This window comes from Diplotaxodon limnothrissa, linkage group LG11 (genome assembly GCF_057381915.1).
Source record: "Diplotaxodon limnothrissa isolate DT_005_m linkage group LG11, D_limnothrissa_male_GT1.1, whole genome shotgun sequence".
NCBI classification, from domain to species: domain Eukaryota; kingdom Metazoa; phylum Chordata; class Actinopteri; order Cichliformes; family Cichlidae; genus Diplotaxodon; species Diplotaxodon limnothrissa.
Genome location: NC_140606.1, coordinates 19,541,069 through 19,568,340, shown reverse-complemented (window position 1 = coordinate 19,568,340; position 27,272 = coordinate 19,541,069). Strand labels below are relative to the sequence as shown.

At 40.3% G+C, this 27,272-nt stretch overlaps 1 protein-coding gene across 2 annotated transcripts in view; it reads left to right on the top strand.

Annotated features, from left to right (window-relative positions):
- ptprub (protein tyrosine phosphatase receptor type Ub) overlaps positions 1-27,272 on the top strand; it is a 215,545-nt gene that overhangs the window by 170,651 nt on the left and 17,622 nt on the right. The window contains exons 15-23 of one of the 2 annotated variants that reach the window (XM_085366303.1): positions 3,986-4,009; positions 4,255-4,409; positions 5,028-5,215; positions 13,728-13,800; positions 13,904-13,980; positions 19,937-19,973; positions 20,855-20,952; positions 24,820-24,936; positions 25,906-26,060. In XM_085366303.1, coding sequence (XP_085222429.1) covers positions 3,986-4,009; positions 4,255-4,409; positions 5,028-5,215; positions 13,728-13,800; positions 13,904-13,980; positions 19,937-19,973; positions 20,855-20,952; positions 24,820-24,936; positions 25,906-26,060 — 924 coding nt within the window. The remainder of the gene's footprint in view (positions 1-3,985; positions 4,010-4,254; positions 4,410-5,027; positions 5,216-13,727; positions 13,801-13,903; positions 13,981-19,936; positions 19,974-20,854; positions 20,953-24,819; positions 24,937-25,905; positions 26,061-27,272) is intronic. The other variant, XM_085366304.1, reaches the window with a different exon arrangement.

Here is a 27,272-nt window from a genome sequence, read left to right as displayed (position 1 = left end):
GCTGTGGGTGTTTGGACTTTTAAAGCACTTTTAAGGAAGCTAATGTTCAATTTTAGAGAACGACTGGATGGTTCGAGTAACAGTATAATTTTAGCACTTACAGATCCGACAGTGAGTGGTTCCCGTTACTCATCCAGTCTCAGAAAGCACTGGTTAAAGTGTTTGTGTATTTATTGATTTATTTTAAGTAATTGTGTTTTATGTATATTATGGTTTTATGTTTTTACAAATGTTTTAGATACTTATTTATATACATATATATATTTAATGGTGTATACCTTGTGTTGGGGGGGGGGGGGGGGGGGGGAGTGTTGTGTGTGTGTGTTTTGTTTTTTTTGTTTTTTTGTCTTGTTTTTATGGACATGAAGTCTGCCAATTAAGATTGAATTGAATTATAAAGATCCATTAGAGTGTTCATCATATCGTCCTATATCACTCTTAAATGTAGATTTAAAAATACTGTCAAAAACACTTGCTCTCAGGCTAGAGCAACATCTACCATTGTTAATTTCTCCAGATCAGACAGGTTTCGTGAAGGGTAGGCATGGTTTTTTCAACCTGCGCAGGTTTTTGAACATATTACACACCAAGTCAACTACAACCCCTGAAATTGCCTTATTACTCGATGCTGAGAAGGCATTTGACCGGGTGGAGTGGGATTATCTGTTTTATACTCTGCATAAATTTGGATTTGGCCCTAATTTCATTTCATGGATTCAGTTACTTTACTCCTCACCTATGGCACGTGTTAGAACAAATTCGTTATTCTCTTCTTATTTCCCACTTCTCCGTGGTACGAGACAAGGTTGTCCCTTATCCCCTCTTCTTTTTGCATTATCAATTGAACCACTGGCGATTAAACTGCGAGCTGACAGTTGCATTAAGGGCATCTTCAGAGGTGACCAGGAGCACAAAATATCCTTATATGCTGACGACCTCCTGCTGTATATGTCAGAGCCTTTATGCTCTCTTCCCCGTGCTCTTGCCATTTTTGAATGTTTTGGTAATATTTCAGGTTACAAGTTAAATCTGCATAAAAGTGAACTTCTCTGTGTCAACTCTATAGCCAGAAAGATTTCATTTTCAGGTTTTCAATTTAGCGTTAAATCAGGGTATGTGACCTATCTGGGGGTTAAGGTTACCCACTCATACAAAGATCTTTATGAAAGAAACTTTGTCCCGCTGCTTAAAAATACTGAGACAGATCTTCAGAGGTGGAACAATTTACCACTGTCATTAATTGGCCGCGTCAATTCTATCAAAATGAACATACTTCCCAAGTTCCTTTACTTATTTCAATGTATCCCATGCTACTTCCCAATAAGTATTTTATAACACTGAATAAGCATATCTCTGCATTTATTTGGAATGGCAAAAGTCCACGAATTCGTAAAGATTTCATGCAGAGGACTAGGCCAATGGGTGGATTAGCCTTGCCAAACTTTCAGTCTTATTATTGGGCAGCAAATATTCGTAATATGCTGTACTGGATGAGTAATGTTACTACAGAGACTCCAGCTTGGCTCCAAATTGAGTCATCCAATTGTGGCAAAATTTGCCTATCAGCTTTGTTGAGTTCAGCTCTCCCATTAGAACTATACACTTATAAACGTAACCCTTTGTTGTATGACTCGCTCAGAATCTGGGTGCAATGTAGGAAAAGGTTGGGGTTACACTTAATGTCAATTAAAGCACCTATCTGCTCAAACCATATGTTCCCACCCTCCATGATGGACTCTGCCTTTAAAATATGGGAAAGTAATGGCCTTAGAAATATCAAAGACCTTTTTGTAGATGGGATTTTTGCCTCATTCACGCAGCTCCTGAAGCAGTTTAATGTTCCTCGGCAACATTTTTTCCGCTATTTACAAATTCGTCACTTTGTAAAGAGTCGATTTCCTTCATTTCCGGAACTACCTGAGGAAACTTCTTTGGATAAAATTATTAATATAAACGTTCATAAGAGAGGGGCGATTAAAGAAATCTATGCTATACTATTAGATCTTCAATCTCCTTCTCTCTTCATCCTTAAAGCACAGTGGGAGAAAGACCTTGGGATGACTATAACAGATGAGCTCTGGCAATCTTTTCTCCAGAGGGTACACTCTTCTTCGATATGTGCCAGGCATGGGCTCCTTCAATTTAAGGTCCTACACCGATTACATATCTCCAAGGAAAGGTTAGCCAAGTTCTATCCAGGAGCTGACCCTCTGTGTAACAGATGTAAAGCAGAAACAGGTTCGCTCCTTCATACCTTTTGGACATGCCCCAATCTTCATACCTATTGGGTGTCTATATTTAACACTCTGTCAGAGATGTATAACGTTAAATATGAGCCTTCTGCTCTAACGGCTATCTTTGGGGTGATACCTCAAGACATCACTTTGCCAAAATGCTATTCGAATTCTATTGCCTTTGCTTCACTTATCGCAAGGCGCCTTATACTTTTAAGATGGAAGCAGGAAGCTCCTCCCACACATGAACAGTGGCTTGCGGAGCTCATGAGGTTTTTACATTTAGAAAAGATGAGATATACACTGGCAGGTTCAACCACCAAATTTCTTAGGGCATGGCAGCCATTCTTGATGTACATGGAAACATTTAAAATGACCACCTTATCATGACCAGATACCATATCTCTATATCGCTATCATAGCTAACTGTACGCTGAATGTCCCTTATACATTTTATTTTTCTATTTGTTTGTTGTTTCTGTTATCTTTTGGGGTATTGTAAATACTGAACAGCAAACTACTGTATGTTCAATGTTTTGTTGTTAACATGCTGCTGTGACTGAAAATAAAATTTATAAAAAAAAAAAAACGATTGAATTGAATTGAATTGAAATAAATATGCTAAGATGAGATAGCTGACTTCATCTAACTAGCAAATGTTGTCCAGGCTACGTTGGTGATACAGTTTTTTTTAATGTGTATGATATTTTTGTCATGCGATTTTAAAGCTGGTCCTACAACCGCATCCAAGAATAACATGCAGCGTATCTCAGAACTGTCGGTGAAAATTATTCTTGGAGCTAGGTTTAATTGAGCTGCATTTTAAAGAGGTGCAATTTCACAATTTGTGTATATTTTCTAAGTTCACTATTTTGTCATGTGTTGAGAAAAACACAGATTTTAAAATTACATGGTCTAATATTTACATTTAGCATAACTGCAACATTATTTTTTCGTTTTTTTTTTTAAAGACTCGAAAGGACTTGAAATTCAAAGTTTCAGACTTGTGACTTGACTCGGACTTTTACACCAGTGACTTGAGACTCGACTCTGACTTGCCTGACATTACTTGAGACTTGACTTGAGACTTGAGGATAAAGACTTGAGACTTACTTGAGACTTGCAAGACAATGACTTGGTCCCACCTCTGATTATTAGTCAATGATCCCGCAGGTCTACAGTAAATCATCGACACCTCTGGCTCCGCATTTATTTAGCGGCAGCTAAAGTCTCAAATCGGGCTTCGACGCCCTCGCCTGTTTAAGATAAATTGAATTCTAAAGAGCCAGCCAAAATAGGAGTTAGTCAGAGGCTCCAGCAATCGGTGTTTAAATTGCTGACACAGCGTTCAGGGTAATGGTGAATAATCTTGATTGTGGAAGTCACTTCTAGTCTGCACATTAGCCCGCGTTGCTCTCCTAAGCCACCATGAATTTCACTTTTAGGGAATTGATTATTAAATTTGCTGTGACAGGAAGCCGCGTGGTCTAGTCCTTGAAGTGTAACACTGAGACGTATTCGATTGAAAGAAACACACATTTTTCTGCCCGGCTGTGGTTTAGTCTGTCAGCACCTGCTTGATCCGCTCGCATGTGTCATATGGCCGCCTGCGCAGCTAAACTCATGAGAGGACGGTTTTCATTTTCACTGTAATCAATGCGCTCTGCCCTTAGCTGACATTGCTTTCATCTTACATCTCTTCTTTCTCTTGATTTTTATTTTTTTCCCTTCTTCTCCTGCACTCTTGCCAGAAGGGACTACTACTCTTATTATCCGTAAGTGACTCCACCTCTTTGCTTTTCCATCGTTTTGTGATCCATCATACACGTGCATGTGCGCTTGCTGGCTGTCAATCATGAGTTACAAGAGTGTACCACTCTTTTTTTTTTCTTCTCTCAGCAGATCAAAAGTGTACAAGCTTTTTTTTTTTTTTCCTACCTAAACATAACTGCAGAGACTCTTGTGGCAATCTCTTCTTAATATTGATTGCCTCTTGATTGTTTTCTCTATCCGTTAACAGGAAACCAGGGAACATGAATAAGACGCCAATTACCTACCGCCAGGAGAAGAGCCATATGGGCTCTATGGAGCGCAGTTTCACAGACCAGAGCACCCTGCAGGAGGATGAAAGAATGGCTCTTTCCTTCATGGATTCACACACTTGCGGCACACGAAGTAAGAGAAGTGCACCGCTGTGACACTCATGCAAGCTTTGCATAGCCCCGAATCTGACATGCATCATCCCTCACTTTGTAATCTTTTTGGCCGTTGCTCGATCGCTCCATAAATATTTCAATCAATTGCAACATGTGAAAAATCTCCTTCAGTATGATTTCATGTCAGCTAGTACCGCCTGAAGCCAACACAGAAACACAGAATCTCACTAGATGGCAAATAAAATAAAAAAAATGATTTGTGATTCTTGTCAGTTTTGTGCTTTCTAATGTTGTCAGCATCACAGAGGAGGAAAGATGGATGTGTTTATCCTAAAGATGCTCGAGATTCTTGTCTGCTTCACACTCTTTCTGAGAAAGAGTTGCCGACGCATCAGCATAAGATCTATTACGAAGACATCTGTATCGAGACGAACTCCATTCAAAACTTCATGCCTGACGTGTATTTGTCATGTATCGGCCTGTAAAGTGCCTTTCTGTGCCGCTAACACATTCACACCAGTATAAACGTGACACGCAAGTGTTAGAAAAAACGATAAATGTTTCAAGCCGTGATGTGTCTGAGTCATTAATGTTTCAGCTCACTCAAACTGTGAATGTGTCTGTGTGCGTCGCTCAGGTGATGCTCGAAGTTCAGTGAATGAGGCCAGCAGCCTGCTGGGAGGCTCCCCGAGGCACCAGTGTGGACGTAAAGGTTCCCCCTACCACACGGGACAGCTCCACCCTGCCGTCAGAGTGGCCGACCTCCTCCAGCACATTAACCAGATGAAGACCGCCGAGGGCTACGGCTTTAAACAGGAATATGAGGTGAAAGGGCGCCGTTGTACTCCTGTTTAACGCTGTGACATTATAAGACAGCATAGACAGCTATTAGTCCTGCACTCTGGCAACATTAAATGAACAGCGGTATAAAGAATGGGTGCTGGTGCACTCATGCTGAGTTATTTAAAATGGAGCTATAACACTTTTCCTACTGTCTTATATGTGCTGTTGCAATGGTAGATGGCCAAAGTTTCAAATAATGAGGTCAAAGTCTATGCAAGTAGTTGCTGTGAGCCAAAAGCTCAGGCTTGGATCGCATCTGTATCCTTTACTTCTTTGGCTAGTTGATGTCAGTGAGAGGAGTTGTCCTTAATATTGTTGTCCTTTACTTGTATGAAAACGTGTTTGCCTTTCCCAAAGAAGAAAGCGCGAGCCAAAACTTCAGAGAGCAATGTTTTTTCAATGAACCCAGCATGAAGTTTGAGTTTCAGCTATGTTAATGCTAAAAGATGGGGCTATTCTGCCTATGAAAGGCAATAATGAGCTATCAGAACTGCGAGCTGAAGGTGTCACTAAACCACTGCTGTCGTATTTAATGGATTTCAATGGTTGCTGCTACAATTTCACTCAAAGTGTAGCCGAATCTGCTCTCTTTCATTCTGCTGACTCTTGAAAGCTTTTTTTATTGGTTAAAGTTGTTAAAAGTGATGCTACAGGGAGGAAATATACGAAAACACAGATGGAGATGAGCTTGTTTTGTTATTTTTAATATTGTGAGATGGTTAACATTTTGTACTTCAGGTGCTTGTTTGGTTCAGTTCCATAATTTATACTTGTTGGGTGTGATCATGATATTGTGAAATTTTGCCTAAAAGTACCACATTTCTGTCCAGTCCTCACTTCAAGATCACTCTCTCATCCAAACTTGGACCGATTCTAGAGCTGCTTCCATTTTCACATTACCCACTTTCGGGCCAAATGCATCGGTGCTTTACAATTATTCAGAGGAGGTCGGGGAGCAAATATTCACTTCTGTGACAAACTGATCGGACTTTTGTATCGAGGAGCATTAGGAGGAAGCACAATCCAGAAAACAAACAGCAATTTTCAAGTTGTTTAGTCCAGAGTTTCCAACCCCTTCGGTGACATTGGAGGCTAGCAATGGGGAGGTATGCTTTTATGTATTTATCTATTTTTTATTTTCAGTCACGGGGCTGTGCTCAATGAATTTGCACCCTGGGGTCAGCGAAGTTCTGCTGTAACGTCCTGAGGCGAACGTTCAATGGAAATGACCTGAGCTGTGGCATGTGCCAGCCAGATTCCAGAGGCACAAGTGCAAGCGGTCATGACGGGACTTTCAGAGCGCAGTCTAAAAATAGAAGTTCCACTGAAATTGGTTCAAGGTACAGGAGAAGATGACCTTGAATTTAGTACATATAGGTGCACTTGTTGATTTTACCTTGTATTTGGTCTTCTCTTCTTAGGGGCACATTGATCGCCCAATTTAATTGTGGTTCCTTCCCTTCCTATAAATAAAAAGTTTAAATATATCATTATCATACCTTTTAAAGATGACAGGTGAAAATACACCTTTCCCTTAAATTACTTACTAAAATGATATTTTCCAAGTTATCTCCAACAGCTCGGAGAACTTGGCTGATAGTGATGTTATCATAATTAGTATTACTAAATATTATTCTTGCATTTTCTGTAGTGTTACGGTGTTACATCCCAACTTGTAACACCTAGTAGTTAAAGGCTTTTTCTTCTGAGGGTTCTGCAGATGTTTCAGTGGCAGATGGAAAGCATTACTTCTTAGACATGTCCTAGTTCTGTCCTGAGGCTCCCCCTCAGCAGGAATGCTTGACTTTAATTGCCAACATTGTTAGGAGGAAGGGTGGAATTGTGCTTGCTTTTGAATGCGTATACAAAAAGCTTCAAACACCAAGGAATTGCACTTGTTCTTTCTTATACACTTTGTTATCTTCTAGTTCCCTTTTTAGTCCACTTGGGATCTGACTGGAGTGGTACCCAGTGGAAAGAAAGAAACAGATGTGAGATGAGATGACGATATAAATTCGATTTATTCCACAGAAAAGGATCATTGCATCGCAGAAGTGCCTCCCCCCTGACCCTGCAGAATCAGCTGTTTTTGTGCAATAATATTACCATATGTGTTGAAGCCACGTAAAGTTTTGTCTTCACACTATGTCAGTTTTGAATTTTCTGAACTAGAGGCTGTGTAAGTTCATGGGGATGGGCTTAAATTTGGTACATATTAAGTTGTCTTATTTTTTCTAGCATTTCCGAGTACCTCATATGATATTCCTGGATGAAAAATGCAACCAAATCAGTTGTATTTATTTTGCTCACTCCAAAGTTCATGATCTAAAGCGATCACCCATCCACTTTTAGCATCAGTTCCATTTGATCATCACTGTTTCCATAGCAAAACTGCACCTATTTGATGCTCTTCAACAAGCATTGGTTTCCTGGATATTTTATGCATTTCTGGGAAAAGCTTCAGAAAATGAATTTTGGATTATATAACAATGTGGGATAGGTGCCTGTCTTAAACAAACTCATAAAAGCTCTCCTTTGTACCCACATTTTGACACCAGCCTCATCTTTTAGCCATGATTCATGAGTCAGGTGAGAACATTTCTCAGAAGTGACTGGTTTTTAAACTGGATTGACCCAAAAGTGTGAGCCGTCTACTGTGGTGATGGGGTGGAAAACAGCAATTTTCAATTGGGTCAGATATTCAGTCCACCATGACTTCACCAGTCCATGTGATATTTGGTAAAGTGTCCAAAGAAACTGGAAATTTCAGAATAGTAAGAAAGCCTATAGGCTGTGATTTCATGTTGTGGATCGGTATTTCTCCGTTTTATTTGTTTGTTTTTGTGCCCAAGGCTAAAAAAGGAGATTGATTTTAAAGTACACATGCATTCACACTTGCAGAAAATAACCTTTATGTCACCTGGAATTATATCAGTGACTTATTAGATTATGTTGACAGCTTGTATACGTACCCTTATTTTCGCACAAGCAAGCAAGGGTTGTTGCTGCCTGTGGTTCAGGTTCTGTGTATTGTTGTTTTGTTTTTATTTTTACAGCAGGAGAAGAGATATTTGTTTATTTCCTGTTAGATGTGAGTTTTTTCTTCCCACTGTCGCCAAGTGCTTGCTAATAAGGGTCGTCTGATTGTTGGGGTTTTCTCTCTACTGCGTTTTTACCTTGAGGCAACTGTTGCTGTGTTATGAAAGTGAATTGAAATCGTTTCCAAATATGTGTTTGGCTTAATTTGCACCATGTTAGCATTGTTTAACTCCTCCCAACAAATGATATACTCATGCTGAAGGCTGCTGAAGTCTGGGTCCAGTTAAAGCCACAAGGTCAGTTTTACAGCAGTTTCTCCTCCCTGTTTTATTTAAAGCTGGTTTTGTATGTTTTACTCCTGACATTTGATTGTACTAATTCAGTAAAGGCAAATTAATATATTTCATGCACTCACAATCATAAATGATACAAAATCCCAACAGACACCTGGACTTGTGTCAGGGCACTCTAGCCACAGCCTCTGTGGAAGATAACTGTGAGCGTAAAGAGGCCATATAGCCTGAATGTTGAAAGTGGGAGACCATCAATCTGAAATCCTCCACATCATCCGCCCTCCTTATCCCACACTGAAATTAATTACCAAGGTTAAAGAGGCTTTTGGATCACACTGTTGTTGTGCATATGAATAATTATCCTCATCTGGGCCCTAGAGATGACCTCAGTCTTGAGGTTAAACATCTCTAGCTCGAGTGAGCCTCATCGTCCACTGCTGGCAGATTTTTTTTTTGGCGGCGAGGACAGGAAGGGGCTGTCTGGGATCGTTTTGTGTGAGAGGGAGACAATTGAGAAAAGAGAGCTCTTGCCACCCAGTCACTCAAGCCTCCAAATAACAGTCTCCCTGTTGTGTAGTATTTATGATAGTATTTATCTCCCACTGCTCTGTTATTCTCAGAAGTAATCATTAGACTGTGATGCCTAGATCAATACTGTCATTAGTGATGCCCGGTATATGTTTTCTGTTGGAGCACATCTAACAATACAACGTGTGGATTTGCACTTGCTGTTAGCGACGGGCACAGTTTGGCTCATTTGATTTCTTGTAATTGTCATGAAAATATAGAGTGTGTGTAATTATTTGGAAGCCAGAAGTCTCGACCCCGTCACAGCTCAAACATGGCAATGCTCCATAATGTGCAGCTGAGGGTCCTTACATTATAACAATGGTAATTTTCTATATTTTTCTTATTGAAGAGATGCAAACTAGCTACAAATGTATTTGACTTAACATACATCCAGAGCCTGGTTTAGTGTGTCTTACAGCTTTGTGTCCCATTATTGTCCAGAAACTTTTACGAACTCATTATTGAGTCACATGTTGCACTGGGTGACATGTCTTCTTCTGGAGCTCTGGCCCCAAGGGGCATAAGCTAAATCCAGCTTTGGACACAGCCAGTACGATTCAAGTTGCGGTTCTCATCTTTCAATGGGATTTGTTAACACAAGGAAATGTACAAATCACCAGTTATCCTGTAATGTAGTGTGTAGGGGTTATTAGGTTTTTGTGTCCAGTGATATCAAGGGTCAGCCAATATTCCTCATGGTGTAACGAGTTCAAAACTCATGTGTCGCTGAGATCAAATGCCCTGTTTTCTTTGAACTATTATGATGATAATAATACACAGTCTTACCAATAACGAGCCCGTTTCTATCTCTGCTGTTTTATTTATTTATTCATTTTTTTACATTTTACATTACATATCCTTCTCCTCTAGCTGTGCTTTGCTGTCTCTATCTTTGCCATCTAACGAAGGGCCCAAAACTCTGAATGCCTCTCCCCGATTGTGGCAGAACGTTGAGCTCACAACCTGAGGAGAAGTCCATCTCTGTCACCCGCGGCCTGAAACATTTGCAAAAAAAAAAAGAGAGGGAGAAAACAACTTTTGTCTCTGGTTCATGGTTTCCGCCTCTGGAACTCTGCTTGTAGACTCATTAAACTGTCCCTCACGGGCAAAACACACTCCACTCAAAAAATCAATACACACCTCTTTGTGTGTGTGTTTGTGTTTTTTTCCCCCCTCTGTGCTAAGAGTATGTGTTTTTATGGAGTGTCTCTCTCTATTATGAAGGAAAATGATGAGGAGTATCATATTACACTCCCTCGGCAGGCATAGGTTTTTATTTCCCTGCGGAGTACCTGCGCTCTGTAAAAACACTGATCAAGAATTTACAGTGAGCTATAAAAAGGGCTTATACGTGTGGCGGTTTCTGTCACCGCCGTCGTATTCCCACCGCAGAAACGTACAAGTAAACAGCGGCAGAGCTTTTCTGGGGAATTCAAAACTTTCATTATACCTCTTTGCACCCTGAGGCTGAGGTTAGAAAGAATGATGGACGCATTCAAACACTGATTTGATGTTTAGTTGCAGCTGGGGCTACCAAATTATTATGTTTGTTTAAAGAAAAAAAAATAGGCAGCTGGTGTTTTTTTTCCTGTCTTTAAATTTTTTTTTTAAACAAACATTGGTCGAGCTTGTTAATTCTGCTGTTTTCTAGTAGAATATTTTCTAGCAGATAAGATTTCTGATTGGATTTTGGCTGTGTGTGTGTGTGTGTGTGTGTGTGTGTGTGTGTGTTTGGGGGGGATTATTGTGAAAGTCATCACAGAGAGATCCACAATTCACTCATTGTCATCTTAAAATTATGCGGTTGAAAAATTAATGGGTCAAAGTGACACAAAGATTAATCCAGCACAGTAAGTCTGCCACTGGATTGTTACTGTCATAAAATCTACTGAGACACTGATACAACATCACTATGTTAAAATTAAAAAAATTGATTTATAAGTGTAATAATTTAACAAATAAATGATGTAATCCTCTTGACTTACCCACCCACTGATCTTTGCCAGCGATGGTTTCTAATCAGTCCTTCGTAAGCCTGAGTTGTTTTTCTCTCCTTCACTGTTCTGCCATTCTCTCACAGTTTTTCCTGTATTTTTTCTTCTTCTTTACTTTCCTGCTTCTCTCTTGAGGCAGCAGGAGAGGAAGCAGAGCACTCACACAAGCAGAGAGAGCTCAGAGGTGTAGTGTCAATAAAATAAGGGAGGGAGTAAAGGAAAAGGTGGACAGAGAGAGAAATAGTTGGTTACAAGAACAAGTGATTCAGAGGGAAAGACAGACCCAGAAATGAAGTGTGTGAAAAGAGGAGGAAAAAGTAGGGAGGAGGGTGTAATCCTAGGCAGGATTTGGCTGGTTCTTGGCTCTCTGCGGGGGGAACTGCATTGTAATCCCCTGCTCAGCATGCAGACTTGGGCAGAGTTTCACAAAATTCCCCAAGTGGCTGCAAACCACTGGGGGTACACTGGTGTGTGCGTATTTTTATTCACAGATCTGAGGGAGCTGTTTGCAAGCTTAATTTAGCCACTGAGTGACTTATGACAACTTGGGCGAGTAAATGCTTGCTGGTGCATCCATGCAGGCAGGCAGATAACGGTGAATGAGATGTGACTAAGAAGCCATCCATGAAGCAGGTGGTAGACAGTTTGTCTGCTTTCACACTGTGATTGGTAAACTGCAGGTACACAAACAGCCAGTATGTCGCACAGCAGTAACCAGCAATGTGAAGTGGATTTATGTGGCAATTTCTATCTCACATAGCAAGTAAGTTATTTTTGTTTTTCTCAGGATTGTAAAAGAGAAACAAGAAAGCCTGTTAAAGGTGTCTCGTGTGCTCTTAATAGCCATGTTACTTTGCTAATGACCTGAGGGTTAAAAGGCACGCTCTTGGTTAAAAAGCAATAACATCCACACTGATGGAGTTGTAAATGTGCTTTTGATAACCAAGCTAGGCTGGAGGTTCACTCACACAAATGAAAATGGACTACTTGTAGTCCCAAAACAAGCTAGCTCCTCTTCATTTCTTATGCTTTCTTTAAAAAGAAAAAGAGATACATAAATATATAAATAAATAAAGTATTCTGCACTATTACAGAAACACACGTAGCTTACTTTCTAAAGCCAAGAACAAAAAGATGCAAGTGTGTTCTTTAGCACTTAGCATGACCTAAAGCTGATTGATTTTGGTTCTGTAAAGTAAGCAGTTGTCTTATTGTCTTACCTTTTTAGTCATATTTTTTTATTTTATTAATTCTGCTTCTCGGGGACATTCTCAAATGTGAAATTTTTTTTATCTCATCCAGCTGGACCGATGAGCTTATCCATCCATCCGTTTACAATTCCTGCTCCGCAGTACTGGTCAGAATGTAATCAACCTTACACACAGTAATCACCTAATGGCTCTGAACTGTGCTCGAGGTCAGGGTCACGTGTTTTTTTAAAAAAAAAACTCTCCAAGCTTCATATGGACTGCTTTCAGCAGTACCTGCGGTTCCTGCATTATCAGAACCATTAGTAGCTGTAGCCATGACGACAGCATGTATTGTTGTTTACAGTCCCACGCATTTCATGGAAGCATTTCCATCGTGTTATGGTCACCTTTAATTCTAAGGAAACGATTGGTATTTTTTTAATTCACTAGTAATCAAAAACACGAGCGTCTTCATGCACCACATTGCCTGTGGCGGAGTTATTTTCTCTTATTTGGGATTATTTAGAAGCAAATGCGCAAGGTCCATCTGGCCGGAGCCTATATGTGTGATGTTAGGATATTCTCCCCATGTCTGTGTGGGATCATTCGGGTGCTTCATCCCACAGTACAAACACATGCAGTTAGTGGGGTTAGTTTAACGGGATTCTTAGTATGTGAACGTGAGTGTGAATGGTTGTCTCGCTCTCTCTGTGTAACCTACCCAGGGTGTACCCTGCCTCTTTCTCTGTCGCTGCTGGGATAGGCTCCACCCCCCCGCCATCCTGAATTACATAAACGGAACAAGATGGCAAACACACAAGATGATAGATATGATGATAGTGTTTGATTTTGTGTTTATCTGACAAATTGCTTTTGATTTCTAATCTCTGGGCATGTTGTATTCTTTAATACGCAGTACATAATTCACCTGCTTTAATTAAAGCTGAAGCTTGACATTTAAATGTGTTCATTAGTTTCAGATGAATGTATCTCTGACACTCTGAACTGTATGTAACTGACATTATTTCTCTGTGGGGAAAAAAAATTAATTCTTGGATTATTTTGGTTTGCCTCTTGATACTTTCATTGACACAAAAGCTTTAAACCCAGTTCTAAATTGCTGAGGGCTTTAACAAGATTAGCTGCAAATGGGGGGTCCGTGACTTATTAGGGCTCTGGGATCAGATGAGGACTATCTGCGGCTAACACAGATCTTTTCTTTAATTACATATAATGCATAAAACCCCAAACTTCCTAGTGTACAGGAGCTCTCGATCTGAGCTGCTGCTCCTTGTTGACCGCAAGATGCAATCTTCCTTTTCGTCTTGGAAAAACATGAGAAAACTGTGATTAGGAGGTGTTTGATTTTGCTCTTGAAATCTTCAACAAGTGTCGTCTTCATCCGCAGAGCTTCTTTGATGGCTGGGACTGCACAAAGAAAAAAGACAAAACAAAAGGGAGGCATGACACCTTGCTGGGATGTAAGTAATCAGAAAATGTTTAGAAAATCAATAAAAACACAGAAAATGTTGTGACAGTTGTATTTTCAATATTTCTTTGCTCTTTTATTTTTATCTCCCTCAGATGATCGACACAGAGTGAAGCTCCACCCTCTGTTGGGAGACCCCAACTCAGACTACATTAACGCAAACTACATTGACGTAAGTCTGATGCTGCTTTTCTGTTTTTTCCTGTCTTGGTTCAATATGGGACACAAATAGCCTCTGCCGAGTCTCTATCTCTCACACTCTGCAAAGCCTCAGTCCATCTCTCTCATTCCTGTAAGCCCACCAGTCTGCTGCCCCACTTTCACCTGGAGGCTTTCATCCAATCAGACACCGTTCCCGCCAGTGTTTTGCCAAATGCCATGGTTGTCAATTGCCACATTGGATCCCTGACCCAGACTTACCTGTGCCATCACTTTTATTAAAACAGAACAGGATAAATATATTTAATGCTTTGCAGAGTAGATGAACCTTTCTGTACGATGCTACAAATCCCCCTAAATTAAATAGACGTCCCTGTCGTCATTCAATCTCTGGATGGGCCGAGCAGAGATGATCCTTTCCACCGTTCACCTCCTGTCACACCACATGCAGTCAACATTTCTCACTTATCATATGAAATACATGTGTATGTTGCTAACGTGTCCCATTCATGTGTTGTCATTCATTACAGCTAGCTGAGGCTATATTTTTTACTGAGAAAACAGAAGTGCGTGTGCTTAGAAGGCAGCAGTTAGTTATTAATAAATGATTTAACCAGGAATGTGGGGGAAAAAAGCAGAAACTTGTGTTTCAGTTTCCCTGTGAATCCTCTGTCATAGTTGTGACACTGCTGTTCGTTTGAGAAATGTCAAGGGAAGTCTGGCAATCTAGATCTTGCAAAATTAATTTTGCACACCTCTCAGTGGGACTACTGTAAGTATGGCAGACTGTAAAACAAAAGAATAAAAGAGAGAAGTGCTTATGTACACCCAACTCCATTTGAGGATGGTTAGAGTTTAAATAATTCTTCTTTTTTTAGGATAACAGTCTGCCAGACATTTATAAAAGATATACATTAAAGACAAATTATGTCATTTTTAGTTCCTCACATTGACTTGATTTTGGGTGAATTCTACCTTTTGGCCAAATCGTATCATTAAATGTTTGACACTCTGTACAGAAAGGCCAGTGGTGAGATGCTTTTAGAGAGTTCATTACAATGAGAGGGCATTAAAAACCTGGCCTGCTGTTAGGCTGTAGTTATTGTGAGGGTCTCCATTAGCGTTGAGGGCACAGACATGCGGGCATTAGAGGGAAAACACCACTCAGCAGCCACTACAGTGTCAGTGTCAGTGATGTTACTCCCTGACCCAGCGAGATGAATTGTAAGTACTCAGCCGCAGTGGAGCATATTTTGGACAGCCTGTGATTATTTCACCAGAGGTTAAATGGAAAAGTTTTTCCTCCCTCTGAAACATTATCGTGCTTTCAGAGCAGAGGGGACAAAGTGCTGGATCTCTGTTTTCTCTCTTTGTCGCTTAATGACTGGTTATTTGCATTTTCTTTCTGATGTGTACAGAACTTTGCATATCTGAACCAGCTTCTTGTAGCATTTGCAGACCAGAGAGAGCAGAGCAGTGCTTAATGGCTGTTGCTACTTTGCATTTTATCTGCATCAAGAGTTTTGGGGTGTTCGTGACAGTAAACAAACACACATTTACAATATTTATTTAAATTCTTAAACTCTAAAACAGATGACATTTACCCAGCAAAGAAATTGAACCTAATGTCTCCATGGGCTCACCTCATAACTGGGCTCAACAGGCTCCTCCCACTTCAGGAAGATACTCTTACACCATTACACTCTTTATCCATGCTGGGTTAATCTATGTAAATATTGTAAATAACAAATAGCAGTAATATCTTGTTGTTCTATGCATAAGAAGGCCCTAAAAATACAAAGATTTTCTCAGTTTTTGCTTTAAATTTCTACTTTTTTCGTCCAAATTTAAATCTGTTCACTTGCTTTTCACACAGTGTTGTTGGGCAGTGTTCACGCAGAAAAAAAGGTGGTAAGTTAATCAATAGGAGATTAGCAAAAGCTGAATCTGCGGGTGCTTCAGGATTAACTATGATTACACTGCGCTTCGTGTGATTAACCCTCTCTTCCCATCCTCATGACGATTGCATACGCAGCCAACAATGTGCGCCAAATCCTACGAGTATGGCTAGCTGGGATACGCAGACAAGGAGGACACTCATCTGTCATGCGAGTGTTGAGATATGCATGCATATGCAATTCTGTAGTGACAGGCAGTGCAGAGAGGGCCTTTGTTGTTGTTTGAAAAAGTGACAGACAGTGGTGTAATGTTAAATCCTTAAAAGCAGTACAACTCCTTTTCAGACATGGGATATGTTACACTTTTGGGCTTTATCTGCCTGTTAAAGTGACAGCATTGTGTTATAAAGATCTAATTCCCCTTTATGTTACTGTTTCTTATGGCTTCAGCATGTGCAAGGCTGTCTTACATTCAAACATTAAGGCAACGAGTGCATCGTGCTGGTAAACGAGTATTATTTCTGAATGAAAAGAAAAAATGTTTTTAAGTTCATGCTGTTTATACTTTTACAAGGATTCTGTGACGATCTGAGCAATTTATAAAGATGTAGTCATAATCTTATAGTACCTATCTGGTGATGTGATGTGAGGTCCAGGGTTTCCATTTGGATATGACGATGACACGATCAGACGCTTTCAGATTAACAGGACGGGAGTGCATGTCTGAATGACTTTCTAGCTTTCATCTGGACTCAAGACTGCCTCCTGGTAATGAACTCTGGCACGGATAGTAGCGTCGTGCATGTGCACGTTGTGCAATGTTCACACTTACCAAACAGTGGACAGCACCTTGATAGCAACACTCGCAGGCTTTTACAAGGTCTGATCAAACTGAACTTAGTCATCACATATTCTAACTAAAGCAAACATGCTGTTTTAGTGTTTAAATCTTAATAAATTATACTAAGTCTGCCTTTGTGCCTCAGTGAGATTTTATGAATTTAAATCTGTAAAAAGGTTTTTAGTGTGTATATTACAGTGAAATTAGAGGAAGCCCTTATTTGATATTACTTGAGTCATTTTCAGTTCTGTTGTAAGCTCGACTGTATAAAGGAAAACTTCAATATGGGCTAATTTAAATGAAAACTACTCGCTTGCTGTGAATCATGACACTTTTTTTATTGTTCTTGTTGTTTTGGTTCTGGCTCAGCCCATTCACTTCCCACAAATAAAGCTTTTTTAATGATCAAGCCTAAGAAATAAAGTATGAACCAATCTTGTTTGCATTTGAAAATATCTCTCTTACAATGGTATAGTTGTCTGTTTTCTAGAAATGGTCTGTCGCGGGTGGTGGTTGAAAATTGTCCCAAGGGGCACACAAGAAACTGAGACTGCTGTAGAGTCAAATTAGGTTATTTCTGTAGCTTAATTTGAACAGCCTCAGTTAACCAGAGTGCTGTAAAAGCTATATAAAATATACACTTTATGGAACAGTCACTAATTAAACACACTAGAAGTCAAATAAAACAGGTAAATAAGGCTGTTTTTGTATGAAAAATAAGATTCCTCGCTCAACTAGACCCAAAAGCAAGGGAGAAAAAATAGGTTATTCAAAGTGTTTTCAAATGATAGAGACACTGTGCAGCTCTTATGTAAGAAGGTAAGTTGTTCCAAAGATTAGGAGCCACCACTGAAAAGACTCTGCTTCAAAGTCTGGATCTCAGAATGTCCAAGAGGAGTTGGTTCGTAGGACCTCGGTGCGCTGGTTGGATTGTACGGTTTCAAAAGTCCTGTTAGGTAAGGCGTGCACCAATAAGCTTTAAAGTGATAAATATTAAGCATAATTAGCTCCGGCCTAACGGGAGAATGCTTTTTCCTTTTCTTTTTTCCTCATTGCAAATCGGTAGCACAGCTGTACTCGGCTTTGTTCATGAACTGACTGCCAAAGACTAAAAGTTAAAAAATGAAAAGAATTTTTGAGTGTGGTATCGAAATCTTGTGGCTAAATAAGTAACTAACACACCACATTCCGTTGTTAAGTGTTATATGCAGTGCATGAGTTAAAGCAAATGCAGAATAAAGAAGACATCATCTGGTTATGCAGAATAACTGCAGGACTACCGCCCTGTTTAACTGTGCATCATGAATTTGCCAACGAGAGCAAAATGCTAAATAAGCAGAGTACTAATATAAGCTTACTAGCTACTTTGAATTTGCGAGATGCAATGAAAATACTGTTTGCATAATTTTAAAGCCAAATTCAAAAGGAAAGAAAACACAAATTTGAACAAAAACACAACTGAGAGATAAGAGAGTTGATCAAACAGGATTGGCCTTAGGTCACTGATTCACACAAAGTCATTGCGCTAACACACGATGAAGCTAATTCTTGCTGTTCTCTCATCAACACCTATGCACACGCAGGCTTCCCTGCTGTCTCTAACCATACCTCCTAAAGCTTCTTTCATTAACTAGCCTATATGTCTTCTTTTCTACTTCCCACCTCACTTCCTCGACCTCGGACCCTGTAGATTCGGATTAACAGGGAAGTAAGTACTTAACTGCTCGTTCTTCTGCCTGCCATTGCTCTATTTCCCCTTTCCCTCTACCCCCTTCCCCCTTACTCTTTCCACTGTCCTCTATCCACAAATGCTCAAAGGTCAGGGTGTATCAGGTTAGTGCGCATTAAACCAATCAAATGCAAAAGAAATGCCCTTTTTAGCTCATGATTTTAAATGAACACAAAGAGATGTGTCCTCTCTCTGGATGGAGGATCTTCGGTTGTTATGGCAACCGTCTCATATGGAGAAAGCTTGGCATTCATGCTGATAGAGTTTGGCCAGGGCCTGAGAAATTGTGGATAGCAGGCCTCACAGCACTGGTCATCCATCTCCATTTCAAACATGTCCACATTTATCTGAGTGGATGCGATTCAGTTTAGCAATCCGTCAGCAATGTGGATGGACTCAAAATATTACGAAGATGCCCTCTGCAAAAAGATAAAAAAATAGTGTTATCAACATGGATTGCCTCATCATACTGATTTGATGAGAGCCTGTGGGCTTGGCAGTCTTCTCAGATTATTCCTGACCTGCCTTCTCCCCCTCCACGGACTCCTGTAAGTTAAGTAATCGCAGCATCAATTATCATTCCAGCTGCTCCTCTCAGCAAACAGGGAATCATCTATGCAGTTTTCTGGCTGATGTTTTCATACAATCTCAAGGCAGTTGTCTCCTTTCGTTTAAAAGGTTAGCTAAGCAGTGCTTATTTCCAGGAGGACCTCCTTTGAACAGTTTGCTCATCCTGAAAAGGGTTTATGCTTCAAAGTCCCTCAGGTGGTCTTTGTCATGTTTATCCCCCTCAAGGCTGTAGAGGTGACATCTCATTGTTCATTCATATTCAACCCATACTCGCCATATGAAAATGTCTGTCATCTATATCAAATGTTGTCACATCCTTTGATATAAAGGTTTTCAGAAAACTTTGCTGTGTACTTTTGATTTTCTTCTTGAAGACTGCTGGTGTCGTGCATTGATGTGTAACGTGTGCAAGACACGGATCCAGCTGTATGGCTTGTGACAAGTGGAAGAATTTCAGGATGAAATTTCCTCTTGGGTTGCTAATTCGTCGCCCAGTGCATATAGCATCTCCAACGAAAATTGATTTATTTTTATGAGTAGGCACTCCGAGGCAGAGATGGCTAAATAAACGGGACACCTGAAATTTAGAAATGCACACCTGTAGGTTCTTTATCATATCTTTTTAGGCATTGTTTGCTTAGCTAGCCTGACAAGCTGAATAAATAGCTTATTTTAGGGATGTCAGCAGTTTTTCAAGAAACGGCACTTGTTCGTCACGTGTCTGCGCAGTCAACGAGGGTAAAGAGGCGGTCTGGAGGCGTCAATAGGTTAGACAGCAATGACGAATTAGACAGAAACCAGGCTTTACAGAGGGGAATGTAGGGAACAAGGGAAGGAAGAGGGAAGCACAGAGAGAGAGAGAGACACCCATACAGCTGTGCCTATGGTGCAGATCGCTTACTCAGCATGTCATCCCTCTTCTCTGTTTCAGGGCTACCATCGATCCAACCACTTCATCGCCACTCAGGGTGAGTATCCCGGCAAGGCTGTGGTGTGTAATTGTGTGTGCGGGAATTCAGTACAGCGAGTACCTTTTGTTGAAGTTTAATAAATTGAAGATGATCCAGCCAACGATCCTACTCATGCACAGTCCCTTGCCAAAACCATCTCTCTGCCAATTTCAAAGGTGATAGTGTGACTATCAAACCGTGGAGCCTGTGTTAGGGAAGTCACTGAATAAATTATGAGTAGAGTTGAATAATTAAACACATTAATTATAGCTTCTTAGCCTCTGTGACATGTGGAGCGATGTGTTCATTGTCACGCAGAGAACCTTTAGTTCAGTTGCTGTCGCTCAAACGCACTTTTGCTTCAGATGGTCACTTGGGATCTGCAGGAATATGAGCGTTCCCTCTTAGGAGGAGCAAGTTTCTAGGGAGCTCCTATCACAGAATCCCTAAGGGTCTGCTCATCCTCTGCCCGCACCTCCTTTCCCTCCTGTTAAACAGATAGAGGCAGATGAAACGTAAAGGAAAGAAAGAAGATGTCAGCTGCACTTTCCTGTTTCAGAGCTTTTTCTTCCTACGTGATCCCCGTTTTTAAAGCTGTTTTTCACTTCCTAAACGTCTCCTGCTCAGATCCTGGTGAGTGACTGGCGGTCCCCCAGGCTTTCATCATCAGCTACTGCTGTTGTTTTGTCACCCATTGCCTCTTACTTCTGCCTGCCTGGAATTTCCAATAACTTTATTGATGGCACAATCTCGAAAGATCAGTACCCTGCCATCTGAGAAAGGACACTTAGGTCGCAATAATACAAAATTTCACAGCAGAAACTCCGTTATTGAGAGGGCAGGCTTTGATGCTGCCGTTTTTGTCTCTTTCTCTGTTATTTCTTCCCTATTCCCACTAGGTCCTAAGCAGGAGACTCTCTATGATTTTTGGAGGATGGTGTGGCAGGAAAATTGCTTCAGCATCGTCATGATCACTAAGCTGGTGGAGGTTGGCAGGGTAAGTGATGTACACTCTCCTTTTCCTCCCCCGTCCCTGTCACCAATCAGTGTTCAGAAAAAGACCACATTTATCATGAGGGGACTTTTTGGTGTCAATATGAAAGGCGTTTTATGCGTTTGCAACCCTGCTCTGCATGGAAACTCCAGCCTAAAGGCCGTTATGGTTTATTGATGATGTGATACCACAAGCATGTGAAAGGAGCAATTAAACACTTTTGATGAAAGTGGACAAGAGAAGATCAACACTACTTTCATTTCTGTGCGCCGTGCTCCAGGCAGCGGTGAGTTAGCACTGACTGGAAAAAAACGAGTACTGCAGAAAGATAATATCTGGTGAACTGGAAGCTTTTTGGACAGATTAAACTAAATGTATGGTAAATGACTAGTTTTAGAGGTGCTGACCTGCAGACTTTGTTAGCTTACGCTACAGTCGCACGGGAGACAAAACTACTGGAGCCGAGTGCAACGTTGCCCTTTTGAAATGGTTGCTTTGGAGACAGGGGCCAGTGCTTCAACCACTGGCAGTCACTCGCCATCATCAAAGTGGCTTTGCTGCGTCAAGACGATAAAATGGCAGGCTCAGTTTGCAAATAAATGGGGGGAAGTTGGCAATTACATGCAGTATATTTGTTTTAATATGGCAATTAACTGTGATACGTCAACACAAATACAAATCTGTTCCCTCCAATATACACAGAAAGTCACATTAAAGACAAATTCAGTTAATTACATTCAGATTGAGTCACAACTTCATAACTGAAACAGAAACTCCTCCACACATAGGTAGTTGCTGCTGGATGGTGATTTAAGTGGAGAATAACATCCTTGACAACCTTGCTTTTATATGGTAAATGGACTGGTCTTTAAATAGCACTTTGCTGCTCTACCTAAGCACTCAAAGCGCTTTATACAACTTGCTGACAATCACAAACAATCGAAGACCAACTAGGGGTCAGTGTCTTGACGTAGGATATTTGGCATATCCTGGAGCAACCAGGGATTGCACCACCAACCTTCTGATTAGTAGAGGACCTGCTCTACCTGAGAGAGAGAGAGAGAGATCATTATCTGGACGTGTAACCAGAATACAATCAGCTGAACTTCATCCCCTACTGCTGAGAAGCACAGATTGACTTAGATTGATTGCAACATGTTGGCAATCTGTCTGTATTTATAAATTCTATGCCAGTTATCTGCAAACTTTCACCGATGTATCTGAGATTGATTGCAGTCAGTTCAATTCGCACAATGAGTGTTTGGAGACACGTTGCCTCCCACCCGGTGACCCCTGCAATTGCCTTGTGATTGAAAGCGGTTGGTCAGAAGTCGAGGGTGTTGCGGCTCAACCTTTGGGCAACCAGTTGGTCGCTGTTACAAGTTGTAACAGGTCACTGAATGCAACAAAGGTTCAGTGAAATCTTTGTGCAGCCACCATTCTTGTTTGCTTTGTTTTCTTTCCTAATCACAAGGACATTGCCGTCCTATTTTTACTCTGTCGTGACTCAGCCTTTGTTTGGACAGTACCAGGCAAATTGTTTCGTTCCTTTTATGTCATTAAGCCAGCCATCTGCTTCTGGTAGATTTATTTAAAGATTCTGGTGGATTTATTTAAACTGCCTGTATTTAACACACATGCAGTTTATTGTGCGATTTCATGCCAAGCTAATGCTGCAAAACACCAAAAGAGAATATTTCCCTGCTTATCTGGCTTGGTGATAGCAACTTACTGTATCCTATCATAATTGTCTCATTTACCTCCTAACCAGTTAGACAGGGAGGTTATTTTATTGATCCCTCATTTAGCCTGCTGCTGTGTTACAGCAGCATAGTATAGTCTACAATAAACAATAAATTAACAGCAAAGTTGTGCCACAGGCACCTAGTAAGGGTCATTATGGGAGAGTTCAAACATTGATACATACAACAGTGATAACAACAAAAGAAAAGCTAAAATGAGGTTAGTTAAAAAAAGCCTGACATTGTGTAAGGGTGGTGCAGATTGCATTAATCAATAATATGTACACTATAAATCTAGGAAAAACAGCTGCATGACGGTTCAAGGGTAAATTATTAAATGTCTTAAGCTGCAGTCAGACAGTTATATTTACTTTTTCAGATTGCTGTTATGCATTTTCAAAAATAAAGGAAGTTTCAAGATGTGTCTTAGAAATCTTCAGATAAAGTGTGCAGTTTACTGATGTTATTGTGTTGTAGTGTTTGCTTTATTCTGAAGCCGAGTGCACCCACGGCTTTTTTTCTGCCTCAGAGACGACTTCTATTGCTCCAACACTGGGCTGGTTCTGTTAGCTAGGGGGCAGCTGGGATGAATATAAGGATACTTTGTAAACACACATCAACAGCAACTTGTTGCTTTTAGTAAGTTAATTTTAATTTGTAGCTTTGGCTGACCGCACATCTGACAGAAACAATATATTTAAAGTATTGCCCAAGGATGGACCAAATGTCCTATTGAATTTTACTTTTATAAATGAACTCAGTCAATTCCTTGCCAAAATTGTTTAAAGATGGCTTTAACTTTCTGTACCATGTTCAGAAATCATCACAAACCTGTCTCTGTGTGCTACTGTGGAGTTTTTTGGTGAATGCATGCATTTCAAACATCATGAAACTGCAATTCTTGCAAATGCATATATACAGTATCTTTGCTAGAGCTGCTGTCTGTGAACACGCTCTGCTTGCTATACTTAAGCAGTATTATTTTCTACCCTACATAAACATAGTTACTTTAAATCCCACGTTAAATATTCCAGCCTTTTCATTCGAGCCGGGAGAAACATATACTGTGGCGGATGGTGAAAATCACACAGTAGTCGTTTGTCCAGTTTGGAGAAGTGGTCTGTGTGGCTGAATCCAAATAACACATCCATTAAATTTAAAATAATTGCCTCCATTGTACTGGGTGGTGGTACAATAAAAAGATTACTGCCCTGCTGTTCATTATGTGATTATTGTGCTGTTCTTCTCTTTGCTCTCTAAGATAAGATATCTGCAAAAGAACAGGTTGTTATTTTTTTCTTCCACATCATTTGAAGTGTGGACCCCCCCCCCCCCCCCCCCAAAAAAAAAAAAAAAAATTAAATAAATAAATAAATTTTTTTAAACTTGTTAAATTTCACATCATTATATTTCTGTTCTCATTAAACCATGAAATTGAGTACTTCATGTTTATTATTATCATCTCATTATTTTGAATAGTGTTCATGCATTTTACAATTATCTCCTTTACTTTGGAATGAATTGTTGAAAATGGCTTGGTTGTGTTTTTAAAGAGTAGTATTTTATTATGCGCTCTCTCTAAATGCAGTGCTTTCATTTCAAATGTCGCAGGAAGGATTTTAGTCCCTAGAAACCCAATACTGACACGAGGAAACATGCTAGGGGGGCTCTTAGATTTATCTAACAAACCCTAACTTAAGCCTTCAGACCATTACTCTTCATTTTAGGAAGTAAAGATGACTGAGCCTCCAGTGTCTTTTGTGAAAAGATTTGAGAAAGATCTTATACATCCAATGATCTTTTGCTTGAGTTAGCGCTGCCTGTCAGTGGGAATTCAGCAGAGAGCCGTCGGTTCATGATGGAGTCTATAAATGCATGGCTTGTGCACAAAACCATAAACCAACCCGCTTAATCCACTCAATAAAAGTGTGGGTAGTGATTTCACGCAACACAGTGAGCCATTTGTTAACATGCTGATAGCATATAAAAGGAGAAAAAGAAGTTTAAAACTTAAAAAATAGATTGTGTCTTGACTATTCTCTGTCTGCAGACTGACTACTCTCACGTTTTCTACAGTTTTGCAGTTCTGAATATTGTTTAAAACTTCGCCTTCGCGTTTTTGAAACAGGTGAAATGCTGCAAATATTGGCCAGAGGACACCGAGATGTATGGTGACATCAAAATCACTCTTCTTAAGACAGAGACACTCGCTGAATACACAGTTCGCACCTTTGCTGTGGAGAGGGTGAGTTTTGCATTTCTTTATATTCTCAGTTTGTGATTGCTCTTTCCTGGTAGAACATCATCTGTGATTACTCGTAAACACATTCCTTTTATCTTGTTCTGTTTTTGCTTCATCTCTTTCTGTGATTCACCAATGTAAACACAACTTAATCATGTTACCTGGCGAAGCAGGAATTTGGATTAGAAGTAGAGCATTAATAGAAGGGATTAGATACTAGATGGGGTTTGCTGATGGACACGAGGTCCATGTGTTAAACTGAGAGGAATTAACACCAGTAGCTTTGTGGATGCCCCTGCTGTCTTTCCAGCATAGCTGTTACAGTGCCGTGCCCCTGATGGCCTCCATCCTGTCAATCTCCTGGGGGATCTCTCATTGGAAGGGCTCAGAGCAGTGCTGGAGTGACAGTGGCACAAACACAGCATTATCATCACACTGTCACAGTCATTCTCCACGGGCACAAACTGCTGCTTATTCAAATCGGCATGAGTTTGCGAGCTGGTGACAGCTTGTTTTTCATAGCTCTTTTACTTTCTTTTTTTGGATTTCTGTCTTCAACAAATCTTTGCTTTGCATTGCTTTACTTTGTCATCTCTGTATGGAAAAAGAAATTGGGACGTGACTGCAGCAGCCTCCCAGAAGAAAAGAGAAAGCTGCTACCCCTCCTTGAGCTCCCTAGAGCCTTAGTAATTCCTTTCTGCACATCTGTCAGATTGCAGCTGCTCCTAACATGTGGGGCCCAGAGGCCTAACTGTCCTAGAAGACCTAACACCCCGCGTAAATAATGTCCTGGGTGTCCTCACTCTGAACCAAAAAAATTTGTCACATCTATCACAGAGGGAAAAAGTCTCTGAATAGTTTGTAGCATATCTTCTGCGAGATCAAGGCCTGTAGGCTATTGCTAGCATTAGAATGCCAATGGTTTTTGTTTTTTCCCTGAACTACTAACGTGCACTGTGTTTCTGTTGATAGAGAGGATACTCGACCAAGCATGAGGTACGTCAGTTCCACTTCACATCCTGGCCTGAACACGGGGTGCCCTATCATGCCACTGGATTGTTGGCTTTTATACGAAGGGTTAAAGCTTCTACGCCACCTGATGCTGGCCCTGTCGTGGTTCACTGCAGGTACCGTAAGCCCTTGCAAGTGCTATATATATGTTTTAATAACCTTTTGATAAACTTTTGTATTTATAACTGTTATACATTATGTTGGCGTAACAGATATGTATAATCTCTCTCTCTCACTAAACCGCTGCACTCTACTATAAGATATCTATGTGTCGCTCTAACATGGGCATGAATGTGATGGTAATTTTGCGCTTTTAAGGATTTCTTTCAACTTTTTTTTCTTCGGGGTTGGAAGAATTGTACAGCAAACATATTTAATGTTTTTAAAAATCAAGAATTGAGTTTGCAAGTTTGAATTTATCTTGGATTTTCTCTGATGCTCACAGGGTCAAATATATTTATATATACGTCCCCACTAATAGTTCTGACAATAAACGTCTGACGATAAGACCTTTCTCCGGTTTCGGCTTGTTCATGTGGGCAGCCAGAAATTTCAGTTGAGCTTGAAGGTGACAGTTTTGAAGCAGAGGCTTCATTCTTGTTTGACAACTCCACAGTTCTTCAAGTTTGTTTCAATGTGGACATTGACTGACGTTTCCAGCAGTTTCCAGTTCATGGTTCATGTAGGCTTGAGTCTTATTGTTTGAGTTGTTCCTGAACATCCTAACTTCCTCTCCTCTGGGGTGGCAACTTTCTTCTTCTAAACCCGGGTAAAGTAGTGACACATCCGAATAACTTGTTTGATCTGATGATCTTGTATTATGCAGTTATTTAGAAATGGCTCTAAGAATACTTTCCAAATTGCGTAACTCTACAATTCACCTTCTTAGATCTTCACCGAGGTCTTTAGACTTTCCCATTGCTTTGAGTATCAGCCAGTACAGTGACTCCTTTCAAACAAATCCTTTTTATACTGCAAAGAGATAATGTGAGTTGTACTCCATCCTGATCATTACTGAGTAGTTAATAGGCAAGTTTAGAGACATCTTAAAATCTTAATCACCAATAATTAAAAGATTTTGGGGAGTATGTCTATATTTCAGCCTATATGTATACCTTTGACCCTGTGTAGATGAGAGAAAATCCAAAATAAATTCAAACTTGAGCAGCCATTTCTTGTTTTTTAAAGCCACCAAAGATGTATGCTGTCCAGTCAATCCCATCTGGAAAAAGAACAGCTCATTAAAAGCCCCAAATTACAATGACATTCATGCCCATGAGTGTATGAGAACTTTTGACCCATGTACTTGCATTTTGTAGATATATAAG